General features: G+C 38.5%; 1 protein-coding gene across 2 annotated transcripts in view; it reads left to right on the forward strand.

Moving 5' to 3' along the window:
• The window catches only part of ryr1b (ryanodine receptor 1b (skeletal)), a 92,930-nt gene that overhangs the window by 49,278 nt on the left and 16,311 nt on the right, over positions 1–27,341 (forward strand). The window contains exons 49-85 of one of the 2 annotated variants that reach the window (XM_084717474.1): positions 109–329; positions 1,252–1,342; positions 1,602–1,742; positions 1,856–2,019; positions 2,762–2,840; positions 2,949–3,038; positions 3,291–3,431; positions 4,659–4,736; positions 4,846–4,921; positions 5,025–5,148; positions 5,256–5,371; positions 5,474–5,541; positions 7,068–7,189; positions 7,482–7,531; positions 8,766–8,826; positions 8,918–9,044; positions 9,133–9,241; positions 9,365–9,446; positions 9,951–10,081; positions 10,220–10,540; positions 11,028–11,268; positions 12,187–12,274; positions 12,384–12,476; positions 12,909–12,923; positions 15,536–15,706; positions 16,234–16,293; positions 16,382–16,516; positions 16,669–16,781; positions 16,899–16,995; positions 17,110–17,216; positions 17,577–17,628; positions 18,858–18,938; positions 22,813–22,912; positions 23,059–23,138; positions 23,305–23,381; positions 24,034–24,107; positions 24,615–24,632. In XM_084717474.1, coding sequence (XP_084573600.1) covers positions 109–329; positions 1,252–1,342; positions 1,602–1,742; positions 1,856–2,019; positions 2,762–2,840; positions 2,949–3,038; positions 3,291–3,431; positions 4,659–4,736; positions 4,846–4,921; positions 5,025–5,148; positions 5,256–5,371; positions 5,474–5,541; positions 7,068–7,189; positions 7,482–7,531; positions 8,766–8,826; positions 8,918–9,044; positions 9,133–9,241; positions 9,365–9,446; positions 9,951–10,081; positions 10,220–10,540; positions 11,028–11,268; positions 12,187–12,274; positions 12,384–12,476; positions 12,909–12,923; positions 15,536–15,706; positions 16,234–16,293; positions 16,382–16,516; positions 16,669–16,781; positions 16,899–16,995; positions 17,110–17,216; positions 17,577–17,628; positions 18,858–18,938; positions 22,813–22,912; positions 23,059–23,138; positions 23,305–23,381; positions 24,034–24,107; positions 24,615–24,632 — 3,994 coding nt within the window. The remainder of the gene's footprint in view (positions 1–108; positions 330–1,251; positions 1,343–1,601; positions 1,743–1,855; positions 2,020–2,761; positions 2,841–2,948; positions 3,039–3,290; positions 3,432–4,658; positions 4,737–4,845; positions 4,922–5,024; positions 5,149–5,255; positions 5,372–5,473; positions 5,542–7,067; positions 7,190–7,481; positions 7,532–8,765; positions 8,827–8,917; positions 9,045–9,132; positions 9,242–9,364; positions 9,447–9,950; positions 10,082–10,219; positions 10,541–11,027; positions 11,269–12,186; positions 12,275–12,383; positions 12,477–12,908; positions 12,924–15,535; positions 15,707–16,233; positions 16,294–16,381; positions 16,517–16,668; positions 16,782–16,898; positions 16,996–17,109; positions 17,217–17,576; positions 17,629–18,857; positions 18,939–22,812; positions 22,913–23,058; positions 23,139–23,304; positions 23,382–24,033; positions 24,108–24,614; positions 24,633–27,341) is intronic. The other variant, XM_084717473.1, reaches the window with a different exon arrangement.

Raw genomic sequence — 27,341 nt, forward strand, 5'->3', positions numbered from 1 at the left:
AAGAGAGATTTCACTTTTCTCAACTCCAAAAATCTTGTTAGCCACCTGTCCCCATCTGTTCATTGCATTCAAAATAAATTATTTTTCTGTCTTCCTCTCTGATTACAGGTGGCATTCAGTACAACTGAAATGGCCTTGGCACTGAACCGCTACCTCTGTTCAGCGGTTCTGCCTCTGCTCACCAAGTGTGCCCCGTTGTTTGCTGGGACGGACCATCGGGCCATCATGATTGACTCCATGCTTCACACCATCTATCGTTTGTCCCGTGGCCGAGCCCTTACCAAGGCTCAGAGGGACGTCATTGAGGAGTGCCTCATGTCGCTCTGCAAGTCAGTGCTAATCCCAGTCTCTCTGTTTAGAAAAAGAAATGATGATAATTGGGAATCTGAATGATTGTGATAATAAATACATTTTTAAATTTTATGAATTTAGTCTCTTAAGATGTAAATGTTAACATGAGAATTCACAGACACATGTGAATACAAGTAGCCATTTTGAAACATGTTATTCAGTACAGGGTTTCTGCTTTCAAAAAGTCTAAAATTCAGTAATCTAAATTTAAGGCCTTAAAAGGTCTACAAACCAAAAAGACTACCGCACAGTGTCTTGTGCACTTGCAATCAAATATTTAATGACAACGGCCCTCATCATTTCACCAGACACAAGCAGAGATCATTTAATTAGGTAGGATGGACCATCTGGACCATCAGGTCACACTACAAAATTACATTATTCATAAAGATACAGCTTAATAAATACGTCATGATACCAAAGGCAGAAAAATGATCTAAACTCAATTGCAGAAAATACTTCATATGTAGTTCAAAATCTTTGATTGCAAGTGTATGAAACAGTGTGCAGTCTTTTTGCTTTGTATTGTTGCCCCTTTGATCGCATTAAAATGTCTTAATACAATTTTGACAGGTCTTAAAAATATATTAGATTATGACATTAAAGTTTATTTTTGCATCAATTTCAGTCTCACTTTCAAATGTGTTTTTAGAAAAAAAAATTGTATCGATCACACTGCAACAACTACAAAATGAAAACAACATTGAGTCTAGATTTCCTTCATATCCTTGCTACTTTTATGCTAGTATGGACGTGAAACAGGTATTAATTTGCTTTCATATTGTTCTTAAAAAGATCTTAAAAGCCATAAATATAACTTGTTACAATAATAAATACATGAAGCAGTATCAGCTTTTAAATAGTCACATTCCTCATGAAGCATTTTGATGACATTCACAGGTACCTTCGACCCTCCATGCTGCAGCATCTGCTTAGACGGCTGGTATTTGATGTGCCCATCCTCAATGAATATGCAAAGATGCCTCTCAAGGTTTGTGTGCTATTTAATTTTGTTGCATATGTTATTGAATCGACTAGAATAGAATTTAAGAAATAAAAGAAAGGTAACACATAATCTACCTAATGTGTATTTTAAAATGCAGTAGTTCAAACACTGATTGGAAATATTTTATTGTGGGTGATTGTTGCAGTTTCTAACAGTTGTTGTTACTAGTAAATTGTTCACTTGTGATTACCATGTGTTAAAAAGGTCTCCATATGTATTTCCGTCTGTGATTTAATTGTTTCAGCTGTTGACTAATCACTATGAGCGCTGTTGGAAGTACTACTGCTTGCCTAATGGATGGGCTAATTTCGGTGTGACCTCAGAGGAGGAGCTGCATCTTTCTCGGAAACTCTTCTGGGGAATCTTTGAATCTTTGGCACACAAGGTGAGAGATGAATCTTTTTGGTGTCCACCCACAGTGTTTATACTGCATAGTCACACGGAGTTAAAGCTCATGTCATAGTCAATGTGACTTCTCCGATTTCATCCGAACTCTAGAAATTTGATGCAGAGCTCTTCAAGATCGCCATGCCCTGCCTCTGTGCCATAGCAGGAGCCATCCCACCTGACTATGTGGACGCCAGCTACTCCTCTCACACTGAGAAAAAGGCCTCTGTGGATGCTGAAGGCAACTTTGATCCCAAACCAGTCGAGACCACCAAGTGAGCAGGAAAATACAAGACAGTACAAAAATAGTTCACAAAGGCTCACAGCAAAAAAAAAAAAAAAAAAAAGATATAGTATGATAGTTTTAATAGTTGTTTAATGATCTGTAATGTGCAATGGAGCTGAAAACATAACAGCAAAACATGACCATATAAATTACATTTGAAACTTTTGCACACTGTTGTTATACCCTTGTTTAGGTTCTGTGTCTAATGAGCAACTTGTCAATCACGACCAGTTGTAGTCAGATGTTTGAACTTGTTTTTTTTTAAGAGCTTGAGTGAATAATTTTAAGCAGTTATTGCTATTATTTCAGATTTTGAATGCTCATGAATGTACATCTAATTTTCAATGGGAAAAAAACAATAACTGTGAAGACAACATGTGAGGAGACATGTTACCTAAGCACTAACAGAGAATTACAGTGTAATTTAGTTATTAATTGAGAACTAAATTACACTGTAATTCTAATTTTAAGTTATCAAGGTCATTTACTGTCATTACACAACACAGGGTTGTACAACAAAAAGAGAATTGTACTTCCTTCATGCTACACTCAGATAATGAATTATAATATAATATAATAAAGTATATAGTATTCAAATTATAGAATAGAATAGAATAAAATATAAAACAAAATTAAATAAAACAGTCTATAGTTAGTTTTATTATAGCTAGTATAGTTAGTTAGGGTTATCACAAGATAATAAAGTATTAAATTAGTTAATCTATTCACAGCACCATCATCCCGGAGAGGCTGGATTCCTTCATCAACAAGTATGCAGAGCACACTCATGACAAATGGGCCTTTGAAAAGGTCAGTTCTGAAAAATATAAATGATCTGACATAAATCAAGTCCTAATTTGTTATTTGAAATCGTTAGTACGTTGTCATGATTATCTCAATGGTTAAATCTATTTTCAGATTCAGAACAACTGGACCTACGGAGAGGTGTTGGATGAGAACGCTAAAACTCACCCAATGCTCCGGCCATACAAAACATTCTCTGAAAAGGTAACCATTCATAACCTTCTGTGTAGTCTTAATCACAATAATCTACACAGAGATACTAAACCACAACTGAGCTGTTTAAGCAACCAAAATGTGTTTTCAGAACTGTTAACCAGTATTCCAGAGCCATGAACTTTTCATCTCTAATCCCGTGTGTTTAACATCTTCACAGACATTCTAAATATATTGCTCTATATTTTTTAGTCTTCACAGGGTCCCTGTTAATTTTTAAATCCTCTAATCTCTGTTTCTCAGGACAAAGAAATTTATCGTTGGCCCATCAAAGAATCAATCAAAGCCATGCTGGCCTGGGAGTGGACCTTGGAGAAAGCCAGGGATGGGGAAGGAGACGTTGAGAAGAAGGCCGCCACACGCAAGATCTCCCAAACTGCTCAGGTGCAAGAAAGACAAGTGAAAAAATAGTCTATTCTGTACAGTGTTTGATGCTCTGCTACCCGGTTGGGCATATTTGAAAGGTGGTGGTGGTGGTTCTTACACAAGGATACACTAAAGCAATGATGGATCTCTTACTAGAACTCTGGTTTACAACCTGCGACTCCCGACCCTCACGAGGGGTCGTCATAGCTTCACGAGGGTCATTAGGCCTTCCTGATTTTAAGGGAAATAAGAAAACTTTTTAAAAAATGAAATTTTGTGCCAAATCTCGGAATTTCATTCATTTCTTAAAAGAAATGAATGAAATTTATTTTTACAGTTTAGATTATAAATCAAGATACAAACTTTCATAAATATATAAATATGCACAGTGAAGACCTTAACCTAAGCTATATTCCCAGAGCATCATTCTCTGCTAAGCAGCCTTCTCCTGCATTAGAAAAGTACACAACAATCAAAGAACTAATAGAACAATGAGAAGAAAACAGAATTGGTCAAAAAAGAAGCTTGCTAAGTATGTGTTATTGTTAAAATTAAAACAAAACACATAATCAAGACAGGATTGTATTAAAAGTACAGATGTATTAAAAGTTCTTAAAGATATCAGGAAAGCTCATCTCTGAAGCAAAATTCAAACTTCCCGCAGTTACTGCATTAACTATTTGCGTTAATTGTACAATTTATCAGTTGTTCTGTACTGTTATTGTTATGCATCGAATATATGAAATAACCATAAAATTTGTCACACAGGGGTCATCAGTTGACTCGGTGACAGAAACCTCTTTCCCTTAAGGAAAGAGGTTGGAAGCCACTGGTCTTGAGTGGCAAAATATTCACTTTTATGTTCATGAATCTTGACCCCTATTATCAAATTCTGTTATTTAATATGGAAATACTGTGATAATGTTGAACTCATCTGTCCCTCAAGGACATTGATAATCAGTATCAATGGCTCTTGGGCATAATTTAATGGGTGAAACAATCGTGAAATTAAAGCAGTTCTCTTTGTTTGGGAACATCCTGGAATCTCTGAACCTCACATAGATGTTCTATATGGTGTGTTTTCTGATTTGCAAATACATACAACATTTATTATATTTTATTATATACTATACTATGTCTATTATTTATTATATCCCATAGTATATTTTACTATATTATGTTAAAATGTTGTACAGTTTTATTATATTATGTACTGTATCATATCATATCTTTTTTTGCCTTCAGGCCACTTATGATCCCAGTCACGGCTACAACCCTCAGCCAGTAGATATCACAGGAATGGCCCTGTCCAGGGAGCTTCAAGTAGGTATCTTTCAGTCATGTTTTCTCTGACAGCGCTGAAAGGTCTTGTATTTTGGTAAGACATTTGTCAGTAGCCTGATGATTTAATTTTCTTACCTTCTCTATGCAGTCTATGGCTGAGCAGCTGGCTGAGAACTATCACAACACCTGGGGCAGGAAGAAGAAGTTGGAGCTACAGGCCAAAGGTCAGACTGGTTTTCTGTTAAATATCTTCAACCTAGACTTTTGTATCTAGTGGTGGCTAGACTGCAGTTTGTTGAGTCCAAAAGTAACTTGTGCTTCTGTTAGGTGGTGGCACCCATCCTTTGCTTGTACCTTATGACACCCTGACGGCCAAGGAGAAGGCAAGGGACAGGGAGAAGGCACAGGACCTGCTCAAGTTCCTCCAGCTCAATGGATATGCTGTGACAAGGTAAACAGAGTGCTCTCATCATTTAATTTAAAGATTATTTCCTCCAATAGCTCTGTCTGTAATTCTCTATCTGTTTAATTTGTACTGTCTCCTCATTCCCTCCTCAGGGGACTGAAGGACATGGAGCAGGACATTTCTTCCATTGAGAAGCGTTTTGCCTATGGCTTCCTCCAGAAGCTTCTTAAATGGATGGACATCGCCCAGGAGTTCATCGCTCATCTTGGTACTGTGGTTTGAGAGACAACATCTACTCATATGTACTGTGTACTTCGACATGCACCTTCTGACTGAGAGCTAACTTATTTTTAATTTCTGCTTTTAACAGAGGCTGTGGTTAGCAGTGGTAGAGTGGAGAAGTCACCGCATGAACAAGAGATCAAATTCTTTGCGAAGGTGAGCTGTTTGATGCTCTACAAAGTTGAGTTATTTTGTTTTGCGTGTCTTCCTCTACAGGGAGGTCATCATTAGTAATGTCACCTTTGGGCCCTGTTTAAAAGATCTATAGCACATGGTCTGAAGTACATGGCATAAGTGCCTTTAGGACATGTCCAACACAGTGCGATCACTACTTTAAAGGACGCATAATCTGGGTGCAAAGTAAGGCTCAAGGTCCAAAGGGGTTGCATTTGGTCTCATAATTAATCACAGGTATGTCTTAAACATAACATGAATCATAACATGAATCAAACCAATCAGAATATCATCTCCCATTCCCTACAAGTGCCAGGTGCACCTGAGTCTGGCACACTGCTATTTAAATGCTATTTATTTATCCACAAGGCACATCACAATAGCTGCATTGATTATTTGAATATCCCAAAATGCTAATAGGATAGCTCAGGATCCAGTGGTAATTATTGCTCTTCTACTTATTCAGAAATTCACACACACAGTCTAAGTTCATACAGCAAAATAGTTTGGAGGAAAGCAGTCGTATAAAACCTGACTTCCGTCAGAGCCGTCTTAAAAAGATTCTCTTTCCTCTGAAGAGTTTCCTCTGTCCCGTCTGTTTATAACCTCAGTTTGTATTTTTGTGCTTAAATATTAACGATATTTGCTGCAGTGACATTACTGCACACATGAAGACGAAACTGAAAGCAGCCTCTCTAATCATTAAAGTAAATTGTTCAAGAAAAAAACTCATAGATCAGTACAACATAAAGAATAATGAAATGGACATAATTTAAGAGATCATTTAATGATCAGAGTGGCTGCTTTCATTCATTTTAAACTTTTCCATGCATGCAGTAATGTCACTAATGAAGTCTCCCCTGAGCCTTGTGTTTTAATGTGCACAGTTTCTTTCTTAACGGACGGACGTTTCACCCTATTTCACCCACCAGCAACCAATTCGCTTTTAATCAGAATGTTAATTTTTATGACCCACAGATTAACTGCAGTGCCTTAGAAGCACTGCACCAGAATGTTTGTGCTTTGTGAACCTGCCTATGTAGGCACAACTTATTATCTCAATAATGCACACATAAAATACCAGGAAAATACTGTGCCAATTACTTTAGAACGGGTTTTTGTTGGTCAATGATGCAACCGCTTTCTGCTGTCTTAAGATAGCAAGACAACAACAATGTGCCTGACCACATCTCATTTTAAGACCAACACACATGGCATTAAAATGACCACTGCGTCAGTTGGAAACTAGCATTTACAGTTTCTCCTAGATGTAAGATGGGGCCCTTAGCTTCATAGGATTTAAGAGTCTTGCTGAAATACACTTCAACTGTTAAGATTCTTGCCAAAACTCTTGAAGATGGACCCTCTAGTTGAAGTTTCATCTGTCCTCTCTGTACGCCACCCTGCTGCCTTTAATAATGATGAAGACTGTTTAAGGCACGATAGCATGTTTATTTATTCTAAGTTTTTATGTAATGAACATCTTATCTTTGGTTGTTTTTTTATAGATCCTCTTGCCACTGGTAAACCAGTACTTTAAGAACCACTGCCTGTATTTCCTCTCCACTCCTGCCAAAGTTTTGGGTAGTGGAGGGCATTCCTCCAATAAGGAAAAGGAGATGATAGCAAGGTATGTGCAATAAAAGTTTAGAAAATGTTATCTAAAAGACTGGTTTGTCCTCTGAATTACATGACTTGAACTCTTAACCATGTACCTTTCCCTTAGTACAGTACCTTCGTGTCACTGTGTCTGTCCTCTCCCTCTTCCATGTCTCTCCATTTCTCTCCTATTGTGCAATATCTTTAATTTCCATGACCTCCCGTTTGCTTTCTGTGTCACTACAAACATCTTTCCTGCCCTGTTTACCCTTACCGTACTCCCTCCTTCTCCCTCCCTTTCCTCTTTTTTCCTCCTACCTCAGTATCTTCTGTAAGTTGGCTGCTTTGGTGAGGCACCGAGTTTCTCTTTTTGGTAAGGAATCTGCATGGTGGCGTTCTGCCCTGTTACCATCCCTGTCCCTATTTATCTGTTTTCCTGTCTTATTCTTTTTGTTTTTCCATTTTCCGCTTCCTCTATCTTCCCATTTATATACTAATCAGCATTTAGTCAATCCTCCCATGCTCTCATTCCCTCCTCACTTTGGAAGTGGAACCCCACGTCTAATGCTATTTTCTCTTTAGCTCACCTTCTGCTTGGCTTTGATGTTTTTTGCAGCCTGGGGCCAGATGCATAAAACTCTGCATAGATTCATGACTAAAACTGTGTGTATGCAAAAGGACAGAAAATATTTGCTTTTATAAAGATTTATAAAACCCGTATGTCTGGTTCTGTTTTATAAATCTCAATCATTATGGTAACAGCCGCAGTTTTACAACTCACATGTCCACTCCCTTTTCTTTTATAAATACCTTTTTTTTGTGTTGGAAATGGAAATGCAGTATGTGTAGTTTTTGTGTATACCAAGTGTTTATATATCTGGCCCCAGGTGTTTTAAAAGTTGTGTTTTTTGCTTTCAAGTTTAGATTCTGATTGGTACTTATAACTGAGAGTCATTTGAGCTTGAATGATTGTGGTGGTGTCAGCTATCAACAGATGGCATTGTACTGCGGCTCCTTGATGTGTTTTCAGCCTGACTTAAATGAGGCAGCATATGTTTTATCCTCATCCCCCCAGCCCCCACCCCCCCCCCACCCTTCACTACCATGTGTCTTTAATAGTCAGTCACACTTATGTAATCAGTGGCCATAAGACGCTGGCAAGCAATTCACACTGAGCCTGTGCCCTTTAGCTTGGTACACAAACATGGCACATGTCAAAGTGCACCACTGTAACTGGTATGCCACTTGAAATGTACCCATGTCAAACTGCAAAATAGTTGTGTTGCGCTTAAGGGATCAGTTTTTAACAGACAATATATCACAGTATAGCAATATATGGGTCAGCTGTTCCTTTTTAACTTGACTCAGTTATGTAACATACAGTATGTGCAATGAATGAAAAAAGTTTAATGTAATTTTGAGTTTGGTCAATGTTTTGTAACATGCTTTACCATAACTGTATGCCCTGTTTTCTGTTTTTGATATAGAGCTTTTAAGATTTAATCTGGCCTTTACAATAAACTGAAAGTGTGTGCATTGAAAGCAATAGAAAGTGGATTTGCACAGATGACAGCTTTGACAACACATTTTTGTTGTACTGTTTTCAGGAACAGATGCAGGTGCAGTAGTAAACTGTCTGCACATCCTCTCCCGATCACTGGATGCCAGGTAACTGACAATCTGTTCATATCACAACCTCAGGCAGTAAGAAAACATTGTATTTGTTTGTTGACTGTCCTTTTTTGTCTTTCTTTTTAAGGACTGTTATGAAATCAGGCCCTGAGATTGTGAAGGCAGGCCTGCGTCAGTTCTTTGAGAGTGCTGCAGATGACATTGAGAAGATGGTTGAGAATCTGAAACTGGGCAAAGTGTCCAGTCGAAACCAGGTCAGAGGCAGCACCACACTGCGTTGTGTCTACTCTCTTGTTCTTGTGAACTGATATCTGTATTTGGGTATGTTTGTGTTTTCCTTAGGTGAAAGGTGTGGCCCAGAACATCAACTACACCACCACTGCTCTCCTGCCAGTCCTCACTTCGCTGTTTGACCACATTGCCCAGCATCAGTTTGGAGATGACGTCATGTGTAAGTGGAGTGTTTCTCTCCATTGAGTTAACAGTTCATCATTTATCCCTCATGACTCTTCACTCAGTGACACAAAGGACTGACTAAAAGCTTTTGCAATCCCTCTCTTCTCTATATCCTCAGTGGATGACTTGCAGATATCCTGCTATCGTTTAATGTGCAGTATCTACTCTTTGGGCACTGTGAAGACTCCGCATGCAGAGAAGTGAGTAATGACTGCCTGAGTTTACGCAAGTCTAAAAATATACAGGTTCCCTTCACCAATTTGATCTACATGGGATTTCATTCTCAAGGTTATTTAATTTATATAGCCCAAAATCAGACATTTGGGTAACAGTAGTTGAAGGGGTGTGTGTAAGACTGTCATGACACTGTTCATCATGCGATTCTCAGTCAAACAATGTCAACTTTGCATTAAAAATTAGTAAGTGACCAAATAACGCTTACTGGCAACAGTCACAAACATTCAGAAAGACTGTCTCGTGTCCATGCCAGGCATCACAACGTGGTTATGTCAATGTCATGACAGCCTTATGTACACTCCTCCATCAAGTGTTACTGAACTTTGTACGACCTACAACAACCTCACAAGAACCTTTAACAGGAATAAATTATAATATTTGCTTTCAAAGATTGATTGAGCATTGATTTTTACTTGTTTTTATGAGGACATATTATTAGTATTTTGTGGTATTTTTCTCCTGTGCAGACAGCGACCTGCTCTTGGCGAGTGTTTGGCCCACTTAGCAGCTGCTATGCCAGTGGCCTTCCTCGAGCCAATACTGAATGAGTTCAACCAGTTTTCTGTTTACACCACCAAGACTCCCAGAGAGAGAGCCAGTGGGTTTTCACATTTTGCCTTGTTTTCCTCCCTAACATATTTCATTTTGTTTAATATTTATCAAATAAATATAATTGGTTAATAATTAATTTGCTTCCTGACCTTTTATTTAATCTGTCTACTCTCTCCCTCCGTAGTTCTGGGTCTTCCCAACCAAGTGGAGGAGCTGTGCCCTGACATCCCAGAGCTGGAGATCCTGATGAAGGAGATCCATGACCTGGCTGAGTCTGGGGCTCGCTACACAGAAATGCCACATGTGATTGAGATCACCTTGCCCATGTTGTGTAACTACCTCCCACGCTGGTGGGAGAGGGGCCCCGAAAATTTCCCTGAGATGGAGGGTCAGATCTGCACCTCCGTCACTTCTGAACACCTCAACCAGCTGCTGGGTAGCATCATGAAGATTGTGGTCAACAACCTGGGTATAGATGAGGCCTCCTGGATGAAGAGATTGGCAGGTCAGTGACCAGAAGTTTCACAATAAGCCACAAGGCTTTCAGGTGAAGTTAGACATCTTCTGACTGCAGGATGTTCCTTCTCCCCCCATTGTTGCTTGTGAGGCAACTTCAAAGTCTCAGTTTGTGGCCACTTCAGTTTTGATAGTAAATTCTATGTTTTTCTTTCAACATACGAGTTTTATAATCTTTCATTACATTGATTTGTGAATTTATTTATTTTTTTAAAATTTTCTTGGGTATAATAACTGCTGTATCTCTCAGAGCCTTCTGTGAGACTCGGTTGTAGCAGAAAGCAGTAATAGTGAATTAAAATAAATAACTCATAGCAAGTAAGGACCAACCAAGTAAATAAAAATACGCATATGAAAGGAGCCAATACTTACTTTCATGTAAGTAGTCCATGTATATCTGTATATATATATCATAATTGCTCACTCTGTTCTGTCATCTGCTGATGACTGTTGATTCCTGTGTGCCCGTTGTCCAGTGTTCGCCCAGCCCATTGTAAGCAGGGCTAAACCAGAGATGCTTAAATCCCACTTCATCCCCACCATGGAAAAGCTGAAGAAGCGCTCTGGGAAGGTGGTGGCAGAGGAGGATCAGCTTCGCATGGAGGGCAAGACGGAAGTGGACAGTGAAAATGGGACCATCCGAGATGAGTTTGCTGTCCTTTGTCGGGACCTGTATGCTCTCTACCCCTTGCTCATCCGCTACGTGGACAATAACAGGTAGCTGAACTTGCTGATGTCATGATAAATATGTAGAACACATTATTGTTGTATATCGTTAGTATTAAGCCACGTTTCCTCTGCAGGAACTTTCAGAAATCTGTAGCCACAAACCAGTTAAGTTTGTTCCTTGTGCTTCGATATATCAACATGGAGGTACAGAAGAAAGACAAAGTCCATGTTTGCTGATTTTGTAATGTCGCACAAATGATGCCTGTCTGCTTAATATGGTATTTTTGTTGTATGGTCACACACAAAAATGATGTGTAAAAACAGCAGCCAATTTTTCATAACTTTCCTAATCTTTGCGAGTCACACACAGCTTTACAGTTTAAAACTTAGCTGATACTATTCTCCTGAGTGACTTACAACCAGTGAGCATGGTTTTCCTTTTTCTTGGATACACTTTTACTGTATTTAATGTTGAGACTAAACCATAACATATTTTAGAAAAAAGCTGTATGTTTGTTCAGTTGTTAAACTGACATTACCTGCAGAAAACCTGGCCAGATTTCATCCATACAGATCCTGAAAAAAGACTTTATATACAAAAGCAGAGTGATTGTTCTGGATTAGAAAGAAAAATTAAATGTCAACAAATGTACAATGTTATAGAATGTTTCTGGTTATATTTACAAAACCATCCAACCATATTTCTGTGTACTGCAGCTGGGGGTGCTTGTCGTCCCCTGCTGAAAGTTTAAAGATAATTCCATTCCCATTTGTCAAAATGGCATAAACATTACAGTTGACTTTGTTGTTTACAAAACTGAAAATAAAAGATTGTCTGTAAAATACACCCACTTTAGTCAGTTGTAATAAATAAAGTGCAACCCTTTCCCAACTCTTGGCAAGGACTCAAACTCTGATGTAGTTCTTGTGTTAATCTGTTGATGTCACTGCTCTCTTTGTCTGCAGGGCGAGGTGGTTAACCTGTCCAGACCCAGATGCAGAGGAACTTTTCAGGATGGTGGGAGAGGTCTTCATTTTCTGGTCCAAATCTCATGTGAGTCCTCTGTTTACGGTGTTCTTTTTCTGCTTTTGTGTTTCTATTTTGTGATGTTTTTTTCACTTTCCTTTGTCATCTAACATTTCTCTTGTTTTATACATTATAGAACTTTAAGAGGGAGGAGCAGAACTTTGTGGTGATGAATGAGATCAACAACATGTCCTTCCTGACTGCGGACAGTAAGAGCAAAATGAGCAAGGTGAGACCGGACAAGCAGAACAAATGGTCAATTAAAACATAGCCTTTTACCTAAGTAGATGTTTTATTTGCTTACTCCATATCTTGAGCTGCAACTCATTAAGGAACTAAACTCTAATAATTAATATTTCACTAACACCACCCATTCCAAGCAGGGAAAGATTTTAAAGGAAAGCCCTCTTGATCTATTTGCAGCTGTTAGCTCCTTTCTTTTTTCTGAGTTGCTAAGGATACAAATGTCAAGTAAATGATTGTTCTGTAAATAATAATCATATTCTAGTTTTTTTTAGAAGAATAAGCTATTACATAACTAATAACATTCTTTACCAGGACAATGCAAACGGCATTATATAGTGTTTAGGCAGTAGTAGGAGTGTCGCTAACTGTGTTTTCTCCTTATATCCTGTGTCGGGGTTGGACGCTGGGCCACTAGGCCGGAGATGGAGAGGTTAGACTGTGTTTGTGCACGAGCGCTGTGCTGATCGCATGGCACCCTGAGTTTGGGGAGGCGTTTCATCAAGCTCTCCCATGGATTACCACACCTCTTACACACAGACCCCAGTATTCACACGCATACATACACACAAACAAAGATATAAATAATATAGTTACTATCTGGAAGTAAATCATTAAGATAAGATAATCCTCTATTGATCCCCCAGAGGAGAAGTTCAGGTGTTTACAGCAGCTCAAGGACAGAAGTATGTACAGATGAATAGAGAAACTTCAATAAAATAAATAATTAAATGTGCATTAAGTAAAGATAAGAATATAATAAAATAGAAACCATACAAGAGCAGTTGCACACAAAATGCAAAAATACAGGCAGCTGACCCTTCCTAAGTCCTGCCCCTTTTTGGTCCGTGCTCCAATAACAGTTGACCAAGCTTGGTACCCTGCAGAACCTCAGTCAACTTTCTCTTTTTCTGTTTCCTTCTTCTGTAGATCTGCTTTGTTCTACTCTTTTCTATGTTGACAGGGAAAACCAAATTTTGAAGATTTTGAAGAGTCAGAAAATGTTGATGGAGGACCTGTAAAAGTAACATGTAGTCAAATCTTAAGTTAGCTAATCTTTAGAAAAAAACACTAGCTAACTAGCTAGCTACCAATCAGTGTAGACTAGATAACTGGTTAGTTTGTTGTTAACATTAGATAACTTAAGGTTTGGCTCTATACAGTAGGGTTTTACAGGTGCCCCTTTTATCCTTCTATCTTCAAAATGTGATTTTCTTTTCAACATGAGAACAAGACGGCCCCACACAGTTTATCTTAATACAGGAGGCAAAAAAAAAAAAAAAAAAAAAAAAGTCAGGAGACCAAAGTCATGACCCACCCTACTCTGACTGTAGAGTACTTGTTGCCTTTGTTGGTTGGATGGCCAGTCAGATGCAGAGTAGTGTGGGTCATGACTTCATCATCTTGGGGAAAAAATATTGCATACAGGAGACATGAAAGTTGACCAAGATTCCAAAAGAAAGGGGGGACTTATGAAGGGTCAGTTGCGATACACATATAATACCCACAACTAGTGTTGCACTTAAACTAAGAGAATTTAGTAATAGCAATGTTATATTAAATTATATATATGGGTGAAATGATACTGTATAATGTAGATTTTGTTGAAAGTGCTTCTGTTAGAAATGTCATCTGTGAGTGGGACATATTTATGATTGTATTTAAGTCATACTGAGTGTGTGAGTGTGTGTGTGCCAGCGATGTGTGCTTTTGTGTTTTTATGTGTGCGTCTGTATATGTGTGAGCAGGGGTCTGGAGTGGCTTGATGAAAGCTCTTTGCTGTAGATCGTAGTAGCCTGGGAGGTTTCATGGTGCTCGGCAGAGCAGCTGTGTATCTAATTTTGGGTGTACACTCCTGCAGCCGAGCACCATCACCTTATTGTCTTTGATTAATAAACAGTTCACCTATAGATCGTTCCTGTTGGATACAGTTGTGGAGCCCATGCTACTGTGCCATCTGTGGTGTTGAAATTTTATGTTGTTGACGCTTGGATTTCTTTCAGCTTTTGTGGTAAAGATTCCTGTGCCGGGGGACTCTTCTCTTTTCCATATTATCATTGGCTTTGTGTTCACTACCTGTTACACCAAAAAGCCATACCATCTCTTGCTGTCATCATTACATTTACTGGGTCCATCAGCAGTATATACAGTATAGTATAGCTAGCTGGGTCTGTTGGATGAAACTGAAGCTAGCTCGATATCATCAGATAGCTGTCATCATATTTACTAACTGGACTCGTCCATGTCTAATTCATTGACACCATTAAAGTGTTCAGTCATTGAATATCTAATCATTGTTTGATGTTTTTTCGTGGTTTCTGTAAGATAATTAAGAAAACCTCCTCTCCTTGGCTTTCAGATGGGCATTACTGTAGTGAGCTTCTGTTACCTGATCATCATAATGCCTCTCTCTGCCCAAAGAGCAGGTTTATCCACATACACACACACACACACCATGCACACTGAGGGCAGAGAGGGTGCTGTGAGGCCAGACAACAGTCAGTAATGAGCATTGGCAGCCTCAGGACAGGAGAGTGTGAGAAGAGCTCCAGGGCGATGGAGCTGACCCCATAGACTTGTGCTGTTCTGTGTGCTATCCAGTAGATAGGATGTCTGGCCACTGCACTACTAACAGTGAGGCTGCATTGTGTGTAACAGCTGTAGCTGATGCAGCAACAAAGCACCTGAAACTCCACCGGAAGCTGATGTTTACCAGAAAATGCAGTTGTCTGATTTCAGCTGATAAAACGTTACTTTTAATGCAGTTGTTTAGTCACTTTATCAGCATGTTGTGATATTTTGTAAAATATTACTCTGCAGTTGGTTCTTGCCATCTAATTGTATCAATATACTGTTATTTTTTATATTATATATGTATTTATATGTATGTTAGTCTTACTTCACTTTTATGTTAAGTATTCTGAAATGCCTCTTTAGACACAAAAATATCTTTTGAGAAGGAAATGTTTGATGTTTGAAACGTAGGTGCTTGTATAGTAGACTAAATAGTGAGATATCGGCTTGAACTTTTCTTTCTCTCTTTAGTCTGGAGGCTCAGAGCAGGAGCGTACCAAGAAGAAGCGGCGGGGCGATCGGTACTCTGTGCAGACCTCCCTAATTGTAGCAGCATTAAAGAAGCTGCTTCCCATCGGCCTCAATATGTGCTCTCCTGCAGACCAGGAGCTGATCAACCTTGCCAAGATCAGATACTCACTGGTACTTTGACGTGTTTTGAACTGACTGTATTTTGTGGAAAACTGACACATTTGTCCATTTAATATGTATATAACCATTTGGCAATTTTATACTGGCTGTTATGCATGTCAGTATAGTAGAACAAAAACAAAAACAAAGTCATTTATTAAATAATAAATCAGACATTTATTCTTATAAAGTTATTTTTTATCTTGTCAAAGTATTTCTGCTTTCCTTCATTAATAAAAAAAAGTGAAGTATCGAGCCATGACCTAAGCATGTGCAAAAAACTGGCATGAATTGTCTTTGGCAATTAAGGTTTCAATTACAGTATGTATGCTGGCAAAACAAAAACAATGCAGCAGTCAATGTCATAAAATAAAATTAAAATTATAAAATACAATTATTATAAAACAAATGCAATATTTGATAAGTTGTCACATCCCTACAATATACTGTTCTTTATTAAACTGTAGAATATTTTTGATTGTCTTGACTGAACACATAAATTATCAGTGTCCTCTGAATCTTTGTCTTTTCCCTTGTAGAAAGACACAGACGAAGAGGTGAGGGAGTTCTTGCACAACAATCTGCATCTGCAAGGCAAGGTGAGTAGACTTTTAATTATTTTATATATTTAAGGAGGAATAGAAAAGTTTCCTTGTAAATATCATGCATTGTACGTGATTCTTTCAGGTGGAGGACCCAGCTATGCGTTGGCAGATGTCTCTTTACAAAGAGATGGCTGGAAAGGCAGAAGATGCAGAGGACCCTGAGAAAGTGGTGAAAAGGGTACAAGAGGTGTCCGCTGTCCTTTACCACATTGAGGTGGTGAGTATAGACATAAGCTCAAGTGCTCTGCAAGCAAGAACATGTGGCTATATAAAAGGTGTAGGCAATAGCTGGTTATCAGTCATAGCCAAACAGCTTTTGCAAATATTCTCAGGAACTATTTGTTCAGTAGACCTTTCTTCATGCTTCAGACAGAGCATCCCTTCAAGTCAAAGAAAATGGTGTGGCACAAGCTGCTGTCTAAGCAGCGTCGCAGGGCTGTGGTGGCCTGTTTCAGGATGACACCCCTGTACAACATCCCCACGTAATGAATCTCTTCTTCTCCCTAATCAATAACAAAATGACCAATGAAAAAAATAATAAGGCTTTACATGAGACATAACCCTCCTGAATTAAGTCTAAATTACCTCTCTTCTCACAGACACAGAGCAACGAACATGTTCTTGGACGCTTACAAGCGAAACTGGTTGGAGACTGAGGGTTACTCATTTGAGGATAAGATGATTGATGACTTATCAGTAAGTAATCCTCCCTGTTATTCTGAGATGTACATTTGGCATTGATGCCATACTGTGCTCAGTCTGGACTGAGATTTGTCTTGAGATTTATGTTATCTCCAATAATTAAATTAGAAAGCCATGGAGGAAGAGGAGGAAGAGGAAGAGGAGACTGAGACGAAGCCTGACCCCCTTCATCAGCTGATTCTTCATTTCAGCCGCACAGCTCTCACAGAAAAGACGTAAGAGCATCTTTCTCCTTCTGTTACTCACTTTGAATTCAGTTCAGTTTAATTTTATTTGTATGACTCCAAATCATAACAAAGTTATCTCAGGACAGTTTTCAAATAGAGCACGTCCAGACCGTACTCTTTATGATCCCAAAAACTTTTTAACAGGCAAAAACCTTGAACAGATTCTGGCACTTTATTAAGGGTAAGGCTGTCTGCCAGAACCAGAAACAGGGAGAGGGAGAGGGAGAGGGAGAGGAAGAGGGAGAGGGAGGGGAGGGGAGGGGAGGGGAGGAGGGAGAGAGAGGGAAGGAGGTTACCTGTTCCTCTATGAAACTCATTTATTTTCTGTTATGTGTTGTCTCATTACAGTAAACTTGACGTTGACCATCTCTATATGTCTTATGCTGATATTATGGCAAAGGTAAGGTAGTGAGATGTAAATTATATACATTACGCATGATAAATGATAGAAATACTGAATTACCTGGAGTGATGGGTGAAAATGCACAGCAGAAATCATGGTGTTAAGTTGAAGATGATCGATCTGCATTGATTCCCAATGTAATTTTCAGTCCCAACCCTAAATATAACCCTTTCTTATTGAAACATTTTCTCATTTAACCAAAACTTTTCCCAAAACTTAAGAAAAATTAGCTTTACTTTAACCCTAACCCTAAACTCAACTGATACAGATTTACTTGCCTTTAAATGGGTACTTGTGAGGTTGTGTGAGGTACTTATCCATAGTCAGTGTATTACCAACAGTAGAGTGCAGCGGTCAACATGCGCCCAGTTTGGCAAAGCAGGAGGAAGTACCAGCACAGAAGCTAAGCACTGAACTGCTGTGGGCAGGGTCAGCAACAAAACATATTTTAGCCTTGTAAAAAAAAATTTGCTGTATTTAGAATATTTTCATCACTTTACATTGCCATCAGACAGCCTTTTACAACAGGAAACCACCTTTATATAAGTCAAACCAACCAAACTCTGTGGGTCAAATCAATAATTTTACCTTGTAGAACGCGGGAGTTGCTGGTTTATCACTGCTTCAATCTGTCCGCTTGTTTGTGTTATTGTGGGACTTGTGAATCTGAACTATACCAAAAAGCTCTGAAGTGGGTGGAGTTTGGTTGGTTTGGAGAGAGCGATATTTGGCAATTAACTGCATTTTCCCTTTGGAAAAGGCTGCCTGATGGCAAAGTTAAGTGGTGAAATGCTAAATAAAGCATACACTTAAACTGATATTGATAATTTTAGGTGGACCTCTTTTATGTGCTAAAATACCTTTTTGCTGCTGACCCTGTCCACAGCAGTACATCACTTAGCTGCAATGGTGGCCCTCTCCGCTTCTCCAAACTGGGACGTATGGAATACCTCAAACATCCCCACTTCAAATAATCCAAACTATCTCTTTATTGTGAATAAATTAACATGGATATTTAACCTTGCATTAGACATGACAGTGAAGCATGAGAGTGGCAGTTGGAATTCATGGTGTTGTCACAAGCACCTCTTTGGGAGCAAAATCTAACTTTTATGTACAGCAGTTTTTCAGATGTTTTGTCCATTTCATAAAACTCTGTAAGATTATGTTGCAAGAGTAAGATTGCTAAATTTTATGTGATCTTGTAACCTGTCACCTTCCTCCAGAGCTGTCACATTGGTGAGGAGGACGAAGGGGGAGAACAGGAGGGGGAGGAGCCATCCTTTGAGGTGCGACAGACAGAGATGGTATGGGGGGACCAGGGGAAGGGACACAGGGGAGTCAGCGGAGAAGCAACTCCCCACGCAGTGACCACACCAGGACATCACACTCGCACACCCCCCCACCTCAACATTGCTACAACATTTCTCTTTTTTTCTCTTCCTGTCTTCTCTCACCTCTTCACTCACACCACTTGTCGATCTCCTGCTATGGTGGACTGACCTGTGCATGCCTTTGCTGGACTCTGCCCACCAGTCGGATCAATGTCGCAGACTCAATTTGTTTTATTTGCTAAATTGCATGACTTGAGTGCAGAGAGATGGTGCAGCCAAAGACAACAAAATTAAATCCAGGTCAAAACAAACCACTGAGTCTCTGCTAGCTGTTTAATTTCAGAATCACAATTTCCAAGTCTGATGTGCCTTTGAATTTTTAGGGGTTGATGGACTAAGTCTAATTACAGCAGCACAGCATGGTTTAACATATCTACTAAATTAGGTGTGCAAATGTTGAACCTTTTCCTTAACTGATGACTGAACATGTTAACAGTTAATAATTAATTAATCATTAATAATTAATAAGATACAAAATGCACGTATTTTTTCAGCTTTATTTGAACAATTCTAGCAGTTATGTGAAAAATCAATTAATGAAGCACAAACAATTTAACCAAACAGGATAATGAAAACTGCTGAATGATGTATTATGAAAAATGTCAGAAATATAATGTTAATAAAAAATAATAACAAGAATTTGTCACTTCTTCAGCTGGAATGCTGTTGTAAGCAGATCCAGTAAGTCCCAATAAGGCAGGTTTTGGCAATGCTTCCTAAATGTAAATGTACTTTAAGGATTTTTTTAGCTGGTTATGAAACAGTCTCAGTGTAATACTGATGACTCTATATGGCCTACATAAGAAAACAATACTATACTATACTGTAGATATATCAGATTCTATTTGAAATCACATGAAATGATTTATGGTGTGCACTCTGGAAGAGCCTGTGTTTACATTTCCCCAGGCAAAGTGAGGAAACACTTGTCTGCACATAACTTTATTGCTACTGCATAGTTAACATGGACAAAATATGCACATGAGCACCTAAAAAACAACCATCAGTAAATCAGCCCCTTAGTATGACTTTTAATTCAAATGAATATCTCAGTGATTTGTTTTGCATCAAAAGCCAGGTTTGGACATTGTGATGTTGTAGCTATAGAAATCCATGGCCTTTCCTGGAGGGTAGCATTACACTCATTTGCACGGAAAATTCCTAAACGTACTCTAAGAATCACTTCTGTGAGTTCAAGTTGATTCACAGGGTTATGTTCATCAACTGAACATCATTATAGTCCTTTTTGGTACCTGAGATGTGCTTAGAAACGTGATGTTACCATCCAAGAAGCAGCTGTTTTTGTAAACTGATAACATTTATCAAGTCAAGTCAAGCAGCAGGTTACCTAACAGTAGAACCAGCTCTCTTGTGCTGATCTCGTGTCTGTGGTGAGTCTCTCCCAGACTTGCACCACCCTTCCCTGACTCACATCGTCCTGTACTCACTCACTAATTGGGCTTTGTTCAACCTTATGGACTCACCTGATAACTCTAGTTTGAAATCTAACAACTGACAAGTAACTGATTTTGTTTGTCTTTACTTTGAATTGGACATTAACAAGTCTCCCTCTCTGTGCTCACCAAGGACTACAGTAAAAGCCTGCACAGTCAGCCGTACGTACACTGTCCCAAACACAAGCACACACTCATGGAAGCACACACTGCAGCCCTCACAGACACAAATCCAGACACACATTCATCGCAAAGACACACCATTTGCTCAAAAGTTCAGCAGAACCTCTAACCAGAGAAAAGTTGCCACATATTTTTTTCAAACACGGTCAGGCTTACGAGGGAGGGGGGCGGAGGGAGGGGTAGAATCAGTTCTGAGTGCTTTGGGTGGGGCTTCATGCATGGTGTGCAGTGGGTGGGTCAAATCTAACGTCTTTTGTCAACAGGATGATTGTTCAGCTATACTGTATCATTTAATGTACTGTAGTAGTAATATAGGACAGTGAAGTACAGTACAATGGGCAAACAGTGACGTAGTGCTGTATAATGTAGCAGCATCAAAGAAGCACAATATAATATGACACTGAACAGTACTGCATAATTGTTTTAATAATTTAATAAAAACTAATTACTGGGTAAAACTATACAAATTATATAATTTGAACAAACAGTAAGCAATATTAGCAAACATGTAAACATATGTACATAAGCAATGTGATTTTGTGTAGTTCGAAATTAAAATATTTTTTTGAATTTTTTCTCACAATTAGATACTGCATCAAAATCTCTCATTTATTTGATGGAAAGATAATAGATGGTCTGGAAAATTACTCTTCACTGAAATATTTTAGAGCATTAAATGTTAGGGATGTAACAAGGACAAAAAATCAAGGTGTGATAATATTATGGTAAAAAGTCCACGATATAATATTTGTTGCATTGAAATATTAAAACTTGAAAAAGTGGCCTTTATTACATATTAAATTTTATGTGTACAGCAGTTTGTGTTCATGTAAAGTTAGTTTTTCCTAACTTAAAATGCTTGGTAGATATCGTCTGTAGGTATGGAAATATTTATATGTCATTATGGTACAGCTCCATTAAATATCAATATGTACATCATCATATTTTGCTCAAAGTAAAACCAAAGTTATCTCACAGTGGATACTTGTTATGACTTCACAAGAATACAGAGATAAATAACGGAATGATTCTCAGTCAATTCATAGTCAAGTAAATGTCTTTGCAGCTCAAGTTTATAGACTTACAGGTAGTGTCAGGTAGTTAAATTTAAAAACAGGAAAAAAAAACATCATGATGCCGCTGCAGGTCGTCTACCTGTAGGGCTTTAAGATAGTTGATGTTGAGTTGTACTGTTGGAAGGAAGTTGTGCATGATGTGTTACTCAGACAACTACTGTTGCTTCCTCGTAAGAATGTGTGAAATGTGCGTTTTGCTTTGGGAGGAAATGTTTGCTGCCATCGAACGTTTGCTGCCTCTGGAAGATGTCAAGAGCTGGAATTACTGAATCCATCACTAATCCACACTGTGTTCCAATGGAAGAGAATATGTGTGTGCGTGTGTTCCTGTATTTCTGTTTGTGAGAATTAATGAGGTAGATTTGGCTTTTCCATGAATAAAAGGCCCATGCTGCGGTTCCTGAACCAAAATCTTAAAGGATTCCAAGTATTTCTATCACCAAGACAGTGTTTTTTGGGGCTGTTGAAGGAAAAGTTCAACATTTAGGGAAATAAAATTGTGTGCTGTCTTTGCAATCTAAAGACTGAGAATTGTACCACTTTAAAGCGGCTTATCAAAAAGACCAAATGAAGCAGGCCTTGCATGAATTAAAAAAAAAAAAAACACATCTGGCAACTCAACTGTTGGGGACAGGCCTGATTAGATACTAGTTATTTGTCAAAAATAACTTTATACATTTAACTACTCCAAAAATGTGATGTAATTATGTAATTCTAACTGAGCTGTTTCTAGTCTTTGTACTAAGTTAAGCTAGCACATCCTGATATGTCACTGTGATGAAGAGAAATTAGATTGTTGATTAAAACCTGTTAGTTTAAACCTTTGCAAACTAGTATGTCTTGTATGTCATCTAGTATGTCATCATCAAATGTGTTTGTTTGAAGTCAATGTATGGTCATGATTAGGGCAGAGGATGAATGTGTGTGTGTGTGTGTGTGTGTGTGTGTGTGTGTGTGTGTGTGTGTGTGTGTGTGTGTGTGTGTGTGTGTGTGTGAGTGAGTGAGTGAGTGCGGGGGGCAGTGCAGTCGGTGTTGGCAGGGTTATAGCTGTGTCTCTCCTGCTCTGCTCCACAGGAAAAGGAGATGGAGAAACAGAGGCTTCTGTACCAGCAGTCCCGTCTACACAACCGTGGGGCTGCAGAGATGGTGCTGCAGATGATCAGTGCCTGTAAAGGTAGATACTATACCCCAAGGTCGCCCACTCACACATATGCGTACATTATTATGAAGACAGTCAGTGATAGCAGAAATCTCTACTTTGATTTTGTTGTCGGGTCAAAACTTGTTGGTGAACACCACTGATGTATCTGCTTATTTCAGGTGAACCAGGAGCCATGGTTTCTTCAACACTCAAACTGGGAATCTCCATCCTCAATGGAGGCAACAGTGATGTACAGCAGGTAAAAAGACTCTATAAGAGTTTTACATACATGTTAGACAAGTATATTTTAATAATAAAGCTGGAGTAGAGATCTTGACAACAATACTACTCACTATCTTAATCTTTTCAGTAGATGTCTGTTGATAATAAAATGTTTTGTTTTCTCTCCTCCTGTCTGTGTGCAGAGAATGCTGGACTATCTGAAGGATAAAAAGGATGTGGGATTCTTCCTTAGCGTTCAGGCTCTGATGCAGACCTGCAGGTCTGTAATAGATTCACTAGTGACATTTTTGTTTGTTATTGCTTTAGACAGACAGAAATAGGAGAAGATGTGCAGCAAAGGGCCACAAGCGGGAATTGACCACATGCCTGCTGCTGAGGTGTCTTAGTTTCTGTATATCGGGTGTACGCTCTACCAACTGAGCTACTGGGGATTCAAAAGTCTTGACAGTGTCAGCAGAGGAATAAAGGTACTTGCTAAAGCCAAGGTATAAGAAAAAATCAGTGCTGTTACCACCATTACAAACTGGGGTCTGTTTGTGATCAATGACAATATCATTAGGCTATATGAAGAAATTTAGGATTATATTTTAACTCAAATTGGGATTTTTAAACTCAAAATTGCTTCAGAGTTATGAAATATACAACCTATTGGTGAGAGACTTAGGTTTAGATAACAGCAAGCTAATTGCACATGACTCCTACACCAAGCCTGGACCCTTCATAAACTGTGTTTGTGCTCAAAAGAAAAAAGACACATTCAAGAAAACCAGTGCTTTTGGCAAGTTCTCCTAAGTCACTTGTACAAACCACTTAAGAACTGTTCAAATGGTTCTTGCATGATGCCCAGATGTAGAGTTTGTTGGTCTGTGTATTGTTGAACTGACTGTGTATTTGACTGTGTATGTTGACAGCGTTTTGGACCTGAATGCGTTTGAGAGACAGAACAAGGCAGAGGGACTTGGGATGGTTTCAGAGGAAGGCACCAGTGAGTACGGTGTAAACCTTCTTACTGTCAAACAGTACCTGAACAGACACACTGCCACATTTTACACACACACACACACAAACACTGCCACATATTTGTTCTCCTACTTCGTTTTGCATTGTTTTGTTATGTAATCTGACATTTTGCTAGTTCCAGTGTGTAGTCCAATGTTGTATGCATTCGTGTGTGTCTGAGTGTGCCTGTTTGTGGATGCCAAGTTACAAGTATGTTTTCATTTAAGAGTGTGTATCGGGTTGCGAGTATGTATTCATGTTAAGAGTGTTTTGAGTGTTTAGAGTGCCATCACTCTGTTGTATTAGTCACAGCATTTTGACTGTTGATGTATGGTGATGATCTGTTTGTCATCCACTGACAGCCATGAGATTTCTGGACTCACTGCGTCTCTCTTTGTCTTTCTCTTTCCTACGTCTCGTTCACTTTGCCCGTTTCAACCCCTCACACCCATGTCCTTCCCACCCGTCAATTTGCTGCTCTCACGGTTCTCAGATAAGAAGCTAGAACGTGGTAAATGAAACTTTGGTCTCATATATTTTATTTCTTTCTTTCCATCGTTTCTGTCTTCTCTTTCTGTCTCTTTTAGCTCTTATTCATTTGACCAGCCTTTTCCTTGCTGTGAACTAAATATGCATTTCATTTCACACTCAAGGACCCAATGAAATCAAACTTCACACTCACTCTTACAACATATTAGAAACTTGGCAATGATACTAGCTGTACTTGTGTAGTATCAGTATTTGTATCGCTGCCTTTTTCGTCTTGAAGTGATTGTAAAGTTTGATTTTCATCCTTGAGTGTTTTTATCACAGATCTACTGTAACTCTGACACTCTCAGTCTTGTGACTGATCAGCGGGAAGGAAAGGCAGTAACCTCATTCTTCCTCTCCCACTCAGTTCTCTCCAGCAGATCATAGAGAACTACATTGACGCTGTGTCCTAGAAACTCTGTGAAATGAATTGCAGCAGCAGTGGGGACTCTCTAAGCTCTTTATACCTCTTATTTGCATCATTCAAATATAGTGGGTTTGACCCTCATATGGTAATATGACCCCACACAGCTAGACCATTTGTGAAAAAAATAAATAACTACATGTAAATCCCTAAAATGTCCCCTGACTTCTGACGGACAGTATCGTGGATTTTAGAATATTAGGTCACAACATTCATTTGTGGCCTAGTTGTTGAAAAAGCTCAGCAAAGCAATCTTCCAAATGCAACTGCATTAAAGGGATAATTCAGGTTTTTTGAAGTAGGGTTGTATGAGGTTTTAATCCATAGTCTGTGTTATTACCTACAGTAGATGGCGGTCGGTTTAAGTTTAGGTGTACAGTATATTAAAAAATTTTTCACTGCTTTACCTTGCCTTCAGACAGCCTTTTCTGACAGCCATTATATCGCTCTCTCAAAACCCACCAGACTCCTTTGTGAAAAACTAATTTAATCTTGCAGAACATGTGAGTTGTTTGTCTACCACTGCCTCAGTTGGTTAGTTTATTTGTGTTATTGTGCAGTGGTAGACCCGCAACTACTGTGTTCTGTGAGGTAAAATTACATTTTGTGTCAAAGGAGTGAGAGGAGAGGAGAGAGTAATATTTGCCTTATATAGTGGTGGTTGCCTGTCAATGTAATGACAAGGTAAAGTGATGAAAATATTAAATATAACATACACTTGAAGTGATACAGATTTTTTAGGTGGATAAAATGTGTCTTGCTGCCGACCCTGTTCACAGCAGTGCATTGTTTAGCTTCCTACACTGGTTCTAATGCTGCTTCTCCAAACTGAGGCCATGCCAGCCGCCATCTACTGCAGGTAGTACATAGTCTATGGATACCTCACACAACCCCACTTCAAAAAACTCAAACTCTCCCTTTAAAGTAAAAAGCACAACTAAAGGCTTGTTACTGCTCCTGCATTTGGTTGCACAGAAGATAGCAAGGGCTCTGTCCCTCAATCCTTTGTCTCATCAGGACTTTTACCTGTGGGTGAGCTAAATTTCATGGATGACAAAGTATGGATAATGGAGGAAAAATAACTGGCTAAAATGTTGACTAAAAAACAGTGAATATAAGAGAGAAGAACACAGACTGAAATGGTAGACACAAGAGAGCTTTCTAGCTAATTAAACGCAGTGTCAGTTTAAATATATTGTTCATATGTACTCTCGTTACTCTCTGCCTAATGCTTAATGTTTATAATCCAAGACATTGTAGTGCAAACTGTTAGAGTTATAAAATCACAAACTATTGCTGAATCATGTTTGCTGTAATAGGGTTATAATGATACCAAAAACTCCACAATACAATATTTATTGTTACACTAAAAACTAAGGGAAAAAATCATGACTTGAAAAAAATGCCCCTTATTAAATAATAAATCTAATGTGTACAGCATTTTTTCCTTTTACCCAAAGTTTAAAAAAATCCATAAAATAATAAAGTAATAGTAGCCGACCATAATCTAAGCATGTGCAAAGAAATTGTCATTAGCTCTCTTTCATAATGAATGTCTAAATTTTTTATGTGCAACTGCAAACCAAAAACAATGAAACAGTAGCAGTTATTTTACAAAATAAAAATTAAATAAAAATAATTTTGAGACTTTTTTTCATTGTGGTATTGAGATATATAATATAGATAATACATTGTTTCATCCCTAGGCTGTTATAATGTATTTTGTATTCCTAACCTGTCGACTCTGTTGTATTTTATCCAGCACCTTTGCTCGCCACAGATACTGGATTATTTAACAGTTGTCACTGTGATTGCAGATTTTACCCCACAGCACTGTGTCAGTGTTTGTTGTTAAAAATGAAAACCCCTGCATTACCACCACAGTTTGGTTTTGTTTGTGTACCGTCACGGTTAAGTCTGAGCATGCTCGTGCCTTTTTGACAAAGACAGTTTTTCAAGTTGCCAGTTTCTGATGGCATGCTAATACAGCGTTACAATATTTGTATTTTGTAATGAATGGGATTTAAAATGTAAAAAGGTGCAATATATAAATCAAAACATAGTGACAGTAAGTAAACTGCCCACACATAAAAAGCTGCCCACTTGCAGTAAGAAAATTTGTTATTCTTTACTTCTTCCCTGAAGTAAAGAATGACAGGAATTAATTAATCGATTCTGCATTTTCAAGTATTAGATATACATAAATGTGTATAGAGTCTTTTTCCTAATATCCATACTCATATTCTACAGAAGTTTGAAGAGTTC

The sequence above is a fragment of the Lutjanus erythropterus genome, chromosome 4 (genome assembly GCF_056507025.1).
Source record: "Lutjanus erythropterus isolate fLutEry1 chromosome 4, fLutEry1.hap2, whole genome shotgun sequence".
NCBI lineage: Eukaryota > Metazoa > Chordata > Actinopteri > Lutjaniformes > Lutjanidae > Lutjanus > Lutjanus erythropterus.